The sequence below is a fragment of the Dipodomys spectabilis genome, unplaced genomic scaffold, assembly GCF_019054845.1.
Source record: "Dipodomys spectabilis isolate Male_0828 unplaced genomic scaffold, ASM1905484v1 ptg000273l, whole genome shotgun sequence".
Classification (NCBI taxonomy): Eukaryota; Metazoa; Chordata; class Mammalia; order Rodentia; family Heteromyidae; genus Dipodomys; species Dipodomys spectabilis.
Window position 1 is genome coordinate 4,816,837 of NW_024870950.1, and position 13,668 is coordinate 4,830,504.

Genomic DNA, 13,668 nt, shown 5'->3' on the forward strand with positions numbered 1-13,668 from the left:
GAAGTCAATTTGTATGTTAACTACATATCAGGGATTTGGGGTTTCTCTAGAAAAGTAATTCAGTTTATCTTGTCTTACCTGAGTATGTGTAACTTGAGGAAATTATGAGACCTGTTTTGTGCTGTCTTCTGTGTTGTCCCTTAAGAAGAAATCTTGTGACTTTAGGGAAGTTTTCCTGATGTGTGTAGAATGCAGTGCTTTTTAGTGTTTGATAATGTGTTGATTCAAATTTAAAAATACTCATCAGGCTGAAGGTGTGGGTAGCTCATTGGTAGAGCACTTGCCTAAATAAAGCCTTAGGTTCCATCCCCAGCAACACACACACACACACACACACACACAATTAGAAACAAAAAAACCTCAAATATGAGTTATATAAGAGATAAATGAAGGCAAATGAAAATTATACTAAGATACCAATTTTCATTAGCAAGATTAACAAAGGTAAAAAGTTTTACCATCATTTTGGCTGGTTATGGGGAACAGGAAATTAATTGGCTTTCAATGTAAATTGGAAGGCTTCTGAAAATTAGTTTCTGTCAAAAACAATACATAAGTCTGGTGTCAATGGCTCTTGCCTATAATCCTATTTACTCAGTAGGCTGAGATCTGAGGGTTGTAGTTTGAAGCCAGTTCCAGCAGGAAAGTCTGTGAGACTGTATCTCCAATTAATCAGAAAAGCTGAAAATTGAACTGTGGCTCAAGTGATAGAACACTAGCCTTAAAAAAGAGCCCAGGGACAGTTCCCAGGCCCTGAGTTCAAGCCCCAGGACTGAGACCAAAAAAACAAAATCATAAATATATATGCATATATACACACACACACAACCATATATATACCTATGGATGTATATAAAACATGTATGTATATGTAGGGGGTATATATAAGTTCTTTAATCCACCAATTTCACTTCTAGTAATTAATTTTAGAGTTATACCCATGCACATAAAAATGACCTTAAGTGGAAGGTATTTATTTTCTTTGCAACACTGTAATAGCAAACAACTGGAAACAACCTGAATTCATTAGAATTTTTATTTATTTATTTATTTTTTGGTTGGTCTTGGGGCTTGAACTCTGGGCCTGTGCTCAGTCCCTCAGCTCTTCAGCTCAAGGCTAGTGCTCTACCAGTTGAGCCACAGTGCCATTTCTGGTTTTCTGGTGGCTTATTAGAGATAAGAGTCTCATGGACTTTCCTGTCCAGTCTGGCTTTGGACGGAGATCCTCAGATCTCAGCCTCCTGAGTATCTAGGATTACAGGCGTGAGCCACTGACTCCTGGCTTCATTAGTAGAATATTTAAGTGAATGATACCCACAGTGGAATACTCTGCAACTGTAGAGAGAGCCTTTTTCTTTTTCTTATTTTTTTGAAAGCCTTTTAGTGCTGTCTCAAAGTAGTTTAAATTGCCATATAGTGTGAGTATATAAAATATACTACTCAGCCTTTGGTGTAACTTGCTTAGAGGCTGTTTCCCCCAACCTCTTGAGCTTTTTGTGACTTTCCTGCCCAGATTGGCTTAGAACTGTGATCCTCAGATCTCAGCATCCTGAGTAGCTAGGATTATAGGTGTGAGCCACCAGTACCCAGCATACTGTTTTATTTTTTGAGGTAAGGTTTCAGTATGTTGCTCATTCTGGAACTTGGGATTCTTCTGCCCTTGCCCCCTGAATGTTGGGATCACAGGTGTGAGCCACCAGCACATGGCATCATTGTTACTTTTAATGCAGGTCTTGCTTTGTAGCCCAAGATGGCCTTTAAGTCCTTTTGTCTCAGCTTCTAAATGCTGGGATTAGACAGGCCACATGCTGAGCTTTTGTGGGATTTTTGTGATCTGAGCAAAGCTTGAAGATATAGAAAAACTTGTGTTTTTGCTTTGCTGGGGATTAAATCCAGGGCTTCTCACATGCTAAGCAAGCACTCTACCTCTGTGTTACATTCCCAACCGTAGAATATACGCAGTTTTATATGTGTTCTTCAGTAGACCTTAATCTTTTAACCAGAAGTTTCTCTAAACAAATGTCTTAAAATACATAATTTCTCAGTTCTTTTTCTTTAAAAAAAAAATTGTTCTTTCTGTGTCCTTAGCTTGTTTTGACTTGATACTATTGGTGTAACCAAGGTGTGGAGTACTGGGTTTTGCTGCCACCATGTTCCTGTACAATTTAACCTTGCAGCGAGCTACTGGCATCAGCTTTGCCATTCATGGCAACTTCTCTGGTAAGTTTTCTAGTTCTTATTTTTGCAAATAAGAATGAATTAATCCATATTTTGCTTATCTCTTGTGGAGAAAATGGTAATGTGAATGATCAAATCTAGCTTGTAATATGTGAGACTTAAGTTGAAGTGTATTATCTAATTTCAAGTTCCTTTATTAGCTTTTATTTTGTAATGATTCTCATCAGAAGTATACATTTCCGCCAGGTGCTGGTTGCTCACAGCTATAGTCCTAGCTATACAGGAGGCTGAGATCTGAGGATCATGGTTCAAAGCTACTCCTGGTAGGAAAGTCTGTGAGTCTCCTATCTCTAGTTAGCCACAAGAAAACCAGAAGTGGAGCTGTGTGGCTCAATGTTGTAGAGTGCTAGGCACCCCCTTTCTTCCCCCCTGCCCAAAACACACATTTCCTGGCTTATTGATGCTAGGTTCTGTATTGTTGATGTATAGTGTAAGTCATTATCTTTGATCTTGAATGTGACATTAGGTTGGATAAAAATGTCTCAGAAATGTTTGGTTTTCCTTTGGCTTGATGCTTGAAGAGATAATAGGACTTTAGCAATTGAGAAGCAAAGTGCAGAGCTAGGGTTGTGACCCAAATTGTATCACCTAGAGACCCATATAGCCCAACAAAGGGAAGGGAAAGTATAGGTTAGGTAGGGTTGGCTGCTTGTGTGGAAACAGCATTTATGATATTTGTTTACTGCTTGCTTTTAGTGAGCTGAAGTGGAATGATGAACTAAAACTTTTTTGTGTCTGATTTTGAGTGCTGGATTAAATAAATATCAGCCTGGACACTGGTGGCTCACTCCTCGTTACTTAGGAGGCTGAGATCTGAAGATTGTGGTTTGAAGTCAGCCTGACAAAAAGTCTATAAGACTCTAACTCCAATTAACCACTGAAAGCCGAAGTGGAAATGGTGGCTCAAGTGGTAGAGCACCATCTTTGAGCAAAAAAAAGCTAAGGGGTGGCACCTAGGTCCTGAGTTCAAGCCCCAATACCAGCATACACACACACACACACACACACACACACTCACTCTCTCTCTCTCTGTATAGAAAATTGGGCATTCATGTAAATAAGCTAAAATAAGAAAAGAAAATTAAGTATTAATGTAAATAAGATAAAATAGCCTTTTATTGCCATTGTAGGCTGAAAATTTGTGAGTTGTAATTCCCAAGTAGTGAGTTTTGTTGATGTTCAAAGCTTAATACTTAGGTGGTTGAGCCTAACTGTACTGAATTTACTTTCCATGTTGCTGTTTTCTCTGATTCTGATTACAAATCTTACTGTGGTGCTGGAGGATTTGCTTGAATAATTTATTCTCTACTACCTTTTGTGAAACATTATATGCATATGTAAATTGTTTTGTTTTGTGTTGACCTTGAATATGCTAGTGAGTGATGTCCTGAGCTATTCCGCCAGCCCTGAAAGGTATCTCTTTTGGCCCACAATAAGGGGGAGCTTGAACTTTAGTTCTTATTGCTGTTTCCCAAGTGCTAGGGAAGCAGATGTGTGGATTCACATTCTTTTTTTTTTTTTTTTTGCCAGTCATGGTGCCTGAACTCTGGGCCTGAGCTCTTGAGCTCTTCAGCTCAAGGCTAGTGCTCTACCACTTGAGCCACAGCACCACTTCCAGCTTTTTCTGCTTATGTGGTGCTGAGGAATCGAACCCAGGGCCTCATGCGTGCAAGGCAAGCACTCTACCACTGAGCCACCTTCCCAGCCCCTCACATTCTTAATATTAATTAATTCTAATTCAAATTTCTTTTCTAATTTGAATTTTCTCTTTCTTTCTCTTTCTTTCCTTCTTTCTTTCTTTCTTTCTTTTCTTTTCTTTCTTTTTTTTTTGTCTGTCATGGGGCTTGAACTCTGGGCCTGAACTCTGTCCCTCAGCTCTTCAGCTCAAGGCTAGTTTGTGCTCTACCACCTGAGCTGCTGGTTTTCTGAGTGGTTTATTGGAGATCAGAGTCTCTGGGACTTTCCTGCCCGGGCTGGCTTTGAACCTTGATCCTCAGATCTCAGCCTCCTGAGCAGCTAGGATTACAGGCGTTAGCCACTGGCACCCAGATGAATTTTCTTTCTACAATGAATTATAGAAATCATATTTTCTTAAAATAGTGTAGTTTGTATCCTCTGGATCTCAGCCTCTCAAGTAACTAGAGTGACAGGTGTGAGCCGCTGAAACCTCACTTTTAAGAGATGGGGGGGGGTCTCAGCTGGGTATGGTGGCCTATGCCAGTAATTCCTGCACTCAGGAGGTTTGCTAGTTTGAGTCTAACCTAGATATCATAGTAAGACCCTGTCTCCCCCATCACCACCCCAAAAAAATTTTTTTTAACCATATTACTCAGTCTGGGCTTGAACTCCTACCTGTGCCTGGCTCTGGATGACTTAACATGTTCAGGATGATGTCTGTAGGTTATATGAATCTGTAGATTTTGCTATATGAGAATTGTCTTGGAATATATTCTCTGTGGATATTAAAGAATGCTTGTATATTAGCAGTTATAGATAATTCCCAATTATGTATATTGGTGACAACTGCTAAAGAAATTTAAAGAATGAGCTGAGTGCTGATGGCTCATGCCTGTAATCCTAGCAAATCAGGAGGCTGAGATCTGAGGATCTGGAAGGGAAGTCTGTCAAACTCTTATTTCTAGTTAACCACAAAAAGTTGGAAGTGGAACTGTGTTTCAAGTGCTAGAGTGCTATCCTTGAGCAGAAAAGTTCTGGGACAGTGCCCAAGCCCTGAGTTTAAGCCCTACCACCACCACCACCAAAATTGAAAGGAAGTTTTTTTTTTTTTTTGGTCCGGTCGTGGGGCCTGAACTCTGGGCCTGGGCCTGGGCGCTGTCCCTCAGTGTTTCAGCTGAAGGGTGTCACTCTACCACTTGAGCCACAGCGCCACTTCTGGCTTTTTTCTTTTTGCTTATGTGGTGCTGAAGAATCGAACCCAGGGCCTCATGCGTGCAAGGCAAGCACTCTACCACTGAGCCACCTTCCCAGCCCTGAAAGGAAGTTTTAAAAGCAACTATGCGATCCATTTTAAAAGCTTTGATTCTGTCTTTAAGAAAAAAAAGATTGTTTACTTTCTGGGAAAAGGGCTGTTCACTGCTGGGCGCAGGTGGCTCACACCTGTAATCCTATTTAGGAGGCTGAGATCTGAGGATTGCGGTTCAAAGCCAGACCGGGCAACAAAGTCCGTGAGACTCTTATCTCCAATAAACCACTAGAAAACTGGAAGTGGCGCTGTGGCTCAAGCGGTAGAACACTCGCCTTGAGCTGAAGAGCGTAGGGACAGTGCCCAAGCTTAGAGTTCAAGCCCCACGACCGACAAAAAAAGGGGGGGAGCTTTTCAAATGGAATAAATTAACTTAAAAAGAACAATAGGTCCTCAACTTGTTTAATTACAGTTTTATTCAATAGGTTTTTTAAAAAAATCTGTCCTGCTTTTTGTATTCTGATATTTATGATGTTTATTTCTTGGTGACCTAGGAACCAAACAACAGGAAATTGTTGTTTCCCGTGGAAAGATCTTGGAACTTCTTCGTCCAGACCCGAACACTGGCAAAGTACATACTCTTCTCACTGTGGAAGTGTTCGGTGTAATACGATCACTCATGGCCTTTAGACTGACAGGTGGCACCAAAGACTACATTGTAGTTGGCAGTGACTCAGGTCGGATTGTTATCTTGGAATACCAGCCATCCAAGAATATGTTTGAGAAAATTCACCAAGAAACTTTTGGCAAAAGTGGATGTCGCCGCATTGTTCCAGGCCAGTTCTTGGCTGTGGATCCAAAAGGACGGGCTGTTATGATTAGTGAGTGATTTATTATGTTTGATCTATTGAGTGATCAATTTAGAGTAACAGTGGTATGATATTGGCAGTATGCTAGTGTATCACTAACATGGGTAAAGTTTGGCATTATGTATGATTTTACTTTGGCTTAAAATTGTGCTTTGTTATTTTTAAGCTTTTAAAATAATGGAAAAAGCCTTAAGGTACCTATTTTACCTCTTACCCAGTTGGAAATAATTATTTTTCAATTTATCTGTGGAAAAGATGACTGTAAAATGATCTTATGTTATACAGTAAAAAATGGTTGCTTTCACCAGCCTGGAATGATGATTCACATTCATGTCTCTTCTCTGATAAACTCTTGAAGAAAATCATATGTATCTGATCAGGCTGCTACAGAGCAACCCTTTGAATAGTCACAAAATCACTAAGTCACTTGAAGAATAAAACTAACAATTTTATTACTGTATAGTTTTCTGGTATTCTTATATCTAGGGCACATTGATTTTTTTTTTTTTTTTTTTTTTTGAAGAACTGGGGGCAGTTGGCTCACTCCTGTAATTCTCATTACCCAAGAGGCTAAGGTAACGAGGATCACGGTTCAAAGCAAAACAAAGCAACAAAGTCTTACTTTATCTCCAGTTAGCTACCAAAAAGTGAGAAGTGAGAGTGTGGCTCTCTTCTGTAGCTTGAGTGAAAAAAACTAAGGGACAGCTCAAGTCCTGAGTTTAAGCCCCAATACTGATACACAAAAAAATCTCTCTTGTTATGTGGACATAAGGTATGTTTTGTCTCTTTCAATTATAGGTGCCATTGAGAAACAGAAATTGGTGTATATCTTGAACAGAGATGCAGCAGCCCGGCTTACCATCTCATCACCCTTGGAGGCCCACAAAGCGAACACTTTAGTATATCATGTAGTTGGAGTAGATGTGGGTTTTGAAAACCCAATGTTTGCCTGTCTGGAAATGGATTATGAGGTAATGAGAATTGAGTCTTTTTTTTTCTTTGGAACAAACCAAAGAAGTATTGGTATTTGTTGGGAGAAGCTTCAGGGAAAAGATGAAGCTCTATTTGGTTTATTATTTTTTTCAAAGAGTGTTAGTAAAAGGCAGAACATACCATTCATTGCTTGAATGGCGGGCAGTATCATCTTGTAGGAGGAATCCCTGGATCCAGAATTTGGGGATTTGTATCCCTTGTTCTAGCTCTGCCATTATATAGAATCTGAACTTTGTCAAATAGCTTGGCATTTTTTTAACCTCTTATTTCCTTGTTTGTAATGTGGAGGAGTCTTGATGTCTTTTCTAGATCTAAAACTATTTTGGCTTTACGTTGTTGATTAGTTTTTGTACTCCTATAGGAAGCAGACAATGATCCAACAGGGGAAGCAGCAGCTAATACCCAACAGACACTTACTTTCTATGAGTTGGACCTTGGTTTAAATCATGTGGTCCGAAAATATAGTGAACCCCTGGAGGAACATGGGAACTTCCTTATTACAGGTATTTTTCTCGTAGAGCTACTCTTTAACTTGGACATTTGTGTGGAATCTTAATAGTTTAGACTTTACAGCAGTTGGAAAATTAATTCATTTGTAGTAAACCTGAGTAACCTTATTGTTTTAGTGATGTTCAGAGTGAGTAATACAAGTGTTGTTTGAGATTAGGTTTGTGGCTAGTAGTAGAGCAATTGCCTTAGCATGTACAAGAGCTTGGGTTGGATCTTAGTACAGAGAAACATCAAAAAACACCAGATATGGGGCTGGGCAGGTGGCTTACTGGTAGAATGCTTGCCTTGCATGCATGAGGCCCTGGGTTCAATTCCTCAGCACCACAGAAAAAGCCGCAAGTGGCACTATGGCTCAAGTGGTAGAGCGCTATCCTTGAGCTGAAGAGCTGAGGGAGAGTGCCCAGGCCCAGAGTTCAGGCCCCATGACCGACCAAAAAAAAAAAGAAAAGCCAGGTACTGTACCAAATACCATCATAGCATAGAAAAGATACCCAGTTTGCAGAAAGGAAGGGACTGTGTTAGAGAAATAGCTCTAGAGCTGTAGCTCAAGTGGTTGAATGTCATCCTTGAGTGAAAAGCTAAAAGACAGTGCTCAAGCCCCTGAGTTAAAGCTCCCAGTACTGACATAAAAGAACAACCAAAACAAATTAGACTGTCCTTATTAAGCATGGACATCAAGGAGTAGAAACACTTGAGGTAGTATTTCCTGGCTTTGGGCATATTGACTTAGTAAGGCCTTAAAGGAGAGGAGTTGAAAATGTAAGTAATTCATGCATGTGGCAAATCATGCTAAATTTTTTTTTTCTTACAGTTCCAGGAGGGTCAGATGGTCCGAGTGGAGTGTTGATTTGCTCTGAAAATTATATCACCTACAAGAACTTTGGTGATCAACCAGATATCCGATGTCCAATTCCCAGAAGACGGGTAAAGTCTTTGCTATGAGAGAGATTTGTATTTGTAAAACGAGTTAAACATACTGGGCGCCAGTGGTTCATGCATGTAATCCTAGCTACTCTGGAGGCTAAGAGCTGAAGATCATGGTTTGAAGCCAGCCTGGGCAGGAAAGTCCATGAAAAGCCGGAAGTGGCGCTGTGGCTCAGATGGTAGAGTACTAGCCTTGAGCAAAAAGGAGCACATAGACAACACCCAAGCCCAGAGTTCAACCCCTACAACCAGCCAAAAAAAAGAAAAAAGAAACATTTGTAATTAGAGCATAGTTCTTTAATTAGCTGTTATCAGGTTTTAGTTACTTTGCTTTTTTTGGTCAGTCCTGGGGCTTGAACTCTGGGGCTGGGTACTGTTCCTGAGCTTCAAGGCTAGTACTATACCACTTGAACCACAGTGCCAATTTTTCTGTGTATATGGTACTGAGGAATCAAACCCAGGGCTTCATGCGTGTGAGGCAAGCACACTACCACTGAGCCACATTCCCAGCCCCTCGTTAGTTTTTAAAAGCCAGTAACATTTTTACAAAACATTCTTTGAGAAATGGAATTAAAATTCAAATTTTCATTTCAGAGGAATCTGCAAGTTACTTTTTTAAAGAGTGGATTTCCATATATCTTAACATATTCAACAGTTATTAATGTTTTATTTGCCTTTTTTTTCTTACTCTCTATAATTTATTTCTAGGTTAAATAATTCATTTGAAGATAAGTTACCTTTAAGTATAATTATCTAAGGTATGGCTGGTGAAAGGGACATTTTCATATGTAATTACACTGCTAATACCACACCCAGGGTGTTTCTAGTATAATCTGCCTTTAGTGTCTTTAATTTAGGACATTTTCTTTCATCTTTGTATTACTTTTTTTTTTTTGGTCGTGGGGCTTGTTTTACTCTTTTTGGATACTTTTTTTGAGTACTGTTTAATTTTCTTGCTTACTGTTTGTTCCTTGGTTTATATCTTAGGATTATATCCAGGTTACTATTTTTGCTAGAATTACTGCATTGGTGGTGATATATGATTTTCTTACTGAATGAAATTATGTACATACAATATTAGTTGGTCTCTATTAGTCATGCCAAATTGAACATTTTGTTTTGTTTGTTTGTTTGGGGATTTTTTTTTTTTTTTGCCAGTCTTGGGGCTTCATCTCAGGGCCTGGGCACCGTCCTTGATCTTCTTTTGCTCAAGGCCTGTACCACTTGAGCCAGAGCATCACTTCTAGTGTTAAAATAAAGCTAAATAAGTAAAAAATAAACAAGCAGGGTTAGGAAGGTGGCTCAGTGATAGAGTGCTTGACTCGCATGCATGAGGCCCTCAGTTCGATTCCACATAAGCAGAAAAAGCTGGAATTGACGTTGTGGCTCAAGTGGTAGAGTGGTAGCCTTGAGCTGAAGAGCTGAGGGACAGTGCCCAAGCCCAGAGTTCAGGCCCCATGGCTGGCAAAATAAATAAGTAAAGAAGCACCAAAATTATAGTGGGAGTAGGAACCTTTTAGAAGTCAATAAAGTTGTGGATAGACTGGTGGGTGTTTTGCATGGTAATATATGTTTAATTCACAGCCTGAAATGATGACACTAAATTTCATGTCTCTTCCCTGACATTTTTCTCTGGAGATAGATTTGCCATACTGATCTGATCAGGCTGTAAATTGGAATTGGTTACCCAGGATTTATTATATATTCATAGCAGATAGGAAGATTTAGTTGCTGTTTTAGTTCTGCTGGCAGCTGCTCTGAGTCAAAGCTGTGTCTTAATTGTAAGGTAACCTTAACAGTTCTTATTTGCAAAGGTGCTGACTTCCAGAAGTGCCCATTTCTAAGATGTTGGTTGTATATTTGACTTTACTAGAATGACCTGGATGACCCTGAGAGAGGAATGATTTTTGTCTGCTCTGCTACCCATAAGACCAAGTCGATGTTTTTCTTTTTGGCACAAACTGAGCAGGGAGACATCTTTAAAATAACTTTGGAGACAGATGAAGATATGGTAAGTTGACCATTGGTGGAAGGGAGAAGTAAAAAACGAAAATAAAATAAAACCATTTGTTCTGGTCTAGTTTCATGGACATTTTTACATTTTAGTCTTAGACATAAACAGCCTTATTTTACAACACTCTTATTTCTGGGTGCTGGTAGCTCATGCTTATATTCCTAGCTATTTCTGAGGTGGAGATACGGAGGATCACAGTGCCAAGCTAGCCCAGGCAGAAAAGTCTAGCAAACACCCATCTCCACAATATCCAGCATAAAGCAGGATTAGAGATGGCTCAAGCAGTAGAGAGCCAGTCTAGCAAGCAAGCTGAGCAACCAATCTGAACAATACCACTTCAAGTAATTACTTTCACTTGGTAATATATAATAGGTGTGAATAAGGGAAAGTTTTATTTTTTATTTATTTATTAATTTTAATTTTTTTTTTTTTTTGGGTCTGGTCGTGGGGCCTGAACTCTGGGCCTGGGTGCTGTCCCTCAGCTCTTTAGCTCAAGGCTAGTGCTCTATCACTTGAGCCACAGTGCCACTTCCGGCTTTTTTCTTTTTGCTTATGTGGTGCTGAGGAATCGAACCCAGGGCCTCATGCAGCAAGGTAAGCGCTCTACCACTGAGCTACCCTTCCAGCCCAAGTCTTATTTTTATTTTTGCCAGTTAAGGCTTGAACTCGGCCTATGCACCATCCCTGAGCTTCTTTTGCTCAAGGCTAGCACTCTACCACTTGAGCCACAGTGCCACTTCTGGCTTTTCTGTTTATGTGGTACTGAAGAATTGAATCCAGGGCTTTATGCTTGCCTCTAGTGGTAGAAGCAAACACTGTACCACTAAGCCACCTTCACAGCCCATGGGAAAACCTTTTGTATTTATTGATTAGCTAGTGCTGGTGGCTCTGCCAGCAATCTTAGTTACTGAGGATGCTGAGATCTGAGGATCACAGTTCAAAGCCAGCGGGGCAGGAAAGCCTGAGACTCTTATCTCCAATTAACCACCAAAAAATGCCAGAAGTAGAGCTACAGCTCAAGTGGTAGAGCACTAGCCTTGAGCAAAAGAAGCTCAGGGACAGTACCTAGGCCTATAATTCAAGCCCAGGACTGGCAAAACAAAAGAAGAAGAAGAAAAACAGGTAATATATGTATCTGTTACTTTTTTCCTAGGGAGCAAGTATGTGAACAGTTGGGTGGGCAGTGTACTAGAAGAGATCAGGAATTGGTAAACTTTTGTAAATTCTAGGCAATAAGTACGTCCAGCTTTTGTGGGCCATATATTTTCTGTCTTATACTCAATTTTGGTATTGTAGCAAAAAAGCAACTACACACAGTATATAAACAGATAGCCATAGGTGTATGAGCTATAGTTTGTTCACTCCTGTTTAGTTATTGAGTATTTTATGTTTTTGCATATTCTATTTGATAATAAAACTTTCTCTGTGGTCAGTTCTTTTGACGTTACATTAGATTTTTTTTTCCTTTTACTCCAGGTAACTGAGATACGGCTGAAATATTTTGATACTGTGCCTGTTGCAGCTGCCATGTGTGTGCTTAAAACAGGCTTCCTTTTTGTGGCATCAGAATTTGGAAATCAGTGAGTAATTCTTTGTTGTTTTTTTGTTTTTCGTTTGTTTTGTTTTTGTCATTGGACTTGAACTCAGGGCCTGAGCACTGTTCCTGAGCTTTTTAACTGAAGGCTAGCATACTCTAGCCACAGCTCCACTTCTGGTTTTCTGGTGGTTAATTGGAGATGAGTCTTGTGGACTTTCCTGTCCAATCTGGCTTTGAACCACAGTCCTCCTATCTCAGCCTCCTAGGTAGCTAGGATTACAGGTGTGAACCACCAGTGTCTGGAGTTTTTATTTCTCTAGCTCATTTTAGTGATGCTAATCTAAACTAGTGCCCTATTTGCCTTAATTCATTTTATTGTATATTCTGTAATATTCTGACTTTAAAAGAGTCATCATTAAGAGAAGATATAATCCTTATAATATCATTACCTTTCTTCCCACATTAAATCTATCTTTCTTTCTTTGTTTCTTTCTTTGTTTCTTTCTTTCCCTCCCTCCCTCCTTCCCTCCCTCCCTCCCTCCCTCCTTTCTTCTTTCTTTCTTTTCCTTCTTTTCTTTCTTTTCTTTCTTTCTGTCGGTTGTGGGACTTGAACTCTGGGCCTGAATGCTGTCGTCATTTCTTCAGCTCAAGGCTAGCACTCCACCACTTGAGCTACAGCTCCACTTCCAGTTTTCTGGTGGTCTTTATTGTTTGCATTTACTTTTTTTTTTTTCTTCTGTTTTTGGTTGGTCATGGGGCTTGAACTCGTGGCCTGGGTGCTGTCCCTGAGCAGCTGAAGCACTCTACCACTTGAGCCATAGCACCACTTCTCTGGTTGTTTTTATTGGAGATAAGAGTTTCACGGACTTTCCTGCTCGGGCTGGCTTTGAACTGTGATCCTCAGATCTCAGCCTCTTGAGTGGCTAGGATTACAGGCGTGAGCCACCAGCACCGGCTACTTCCTCATTCTTAAACCTGAGTATGCACCCATTCACCTTGAAACACTTATTGCTGGGCTGTTTCAAATTTAAGACCAATATTCAAAAATTTAAATTATTAGCTAACTTAGTCTTACTAGTATCTACTGGCTAGGCAAACCATTCTACTAATCTTGACACTTGGTTTCTTCATAATTAAATCAAGATACTGTCTAGGATTCTGTGCCATTTCTGCTCTGTTTCCACTTGTGTTTCTGCCCTCTCTGTCTCTGTCTCTCTGCATACTGGTGTTTGAAGTCAGGGCCTTGCACTTACTAGGCATGTGTTCTATTAGTAAAGCTGTACTTCCCAACTCTTTGACAATGAGTCTTCTAAAACTTTGATTCTCTGGGTAGGAACTCTGTGTAAGTTCAAATTTGCCCTCTGGAGTAACTTCTAATCTATGTTCTTTTTCTATAAATTTGTCTGTCTGGATACTTCATGACTGATATTATACTTTTATCTTTTTTTTTTGTCCATTGTGGGGCTTGAGCTCTAGGCCTGGGTGCTGTCCCTCAGCTCTTCAGCTCAAGGATAGTGCTCTACCACTTGAGCCACAGTGCCACTTCCAGTTTTCTGAGTGGTTTATTGGAGATGAGTCTCATGGACTTTCCTGCCCAGGCTGGCTTTGAACTGCGATCCTCAGATCTCAGCCTCCTCGGTAGCTAGCATTACATGCATGA

At 40.0% G+C, this 13,668-nt stretch overlaps 1 protein-coding gene and 2 non-coding genes across 3 annotated transcripts in view; all 3 read left to right on the forward strand.

Moving 5' to 3' along the window:
* The window catches only part of Sf3b3 (splicing factor 3b subunit 3), a 42,031-nt gene that overhangs the window by 1,244 nt on the left and 27,119 nt on the right, over window positions 1-13,668 (forward strand). Inside the window, exons 2-8 of the mRNA XM_042700684.1 lie at window positions 2,089-2,220; window positions 5,716-6,042; window positions 6,829-7,001; window positions 7,385-7,526; window positions 8,345-8,457; window positions 10,331-10,468; window positions 11,948-12,051. Of these exons, the coding sequence (XP_042556618.1) occupies window positions 2,151-2,220; window positions 5,716-6,042; window positions 6,829-7,001; window positions 7,385-7,526; window positions 8,345-8,457; window positions 10,331-10,468; window positions 11,948-12,051 (1,067 nt within the window). The 5' untranslated portion in view covers window positions 2,089-2,150. The remainder of the gene's footprint in view (window positions 1-2,088; window positions 2,221-5,715; window positions 6,043-6,828; window positions 7,002-7,384; window positions 7,527-8,344; window positions 8,458-10,330; window positions 10,469-11,947; window positions 12,052-13,668) is intronic.
* LOC122126288 lies at window positions 6,336-6,414 on the forward strand. The gene has a single exon (XR_006150879.1). It is a non-coding gene; the product is annotated as a small nucleolar RNA SNORD111 (small nucleolar RNA).
* LOC122126286 lies at window positions 10,039-10,126 on the forward strand. Its single transcript, XR_006150877.1, has one exon. It is a non-coding gene; the product is annotated as a small nucleolar RNA SNORD111 (small nucleolar RNA).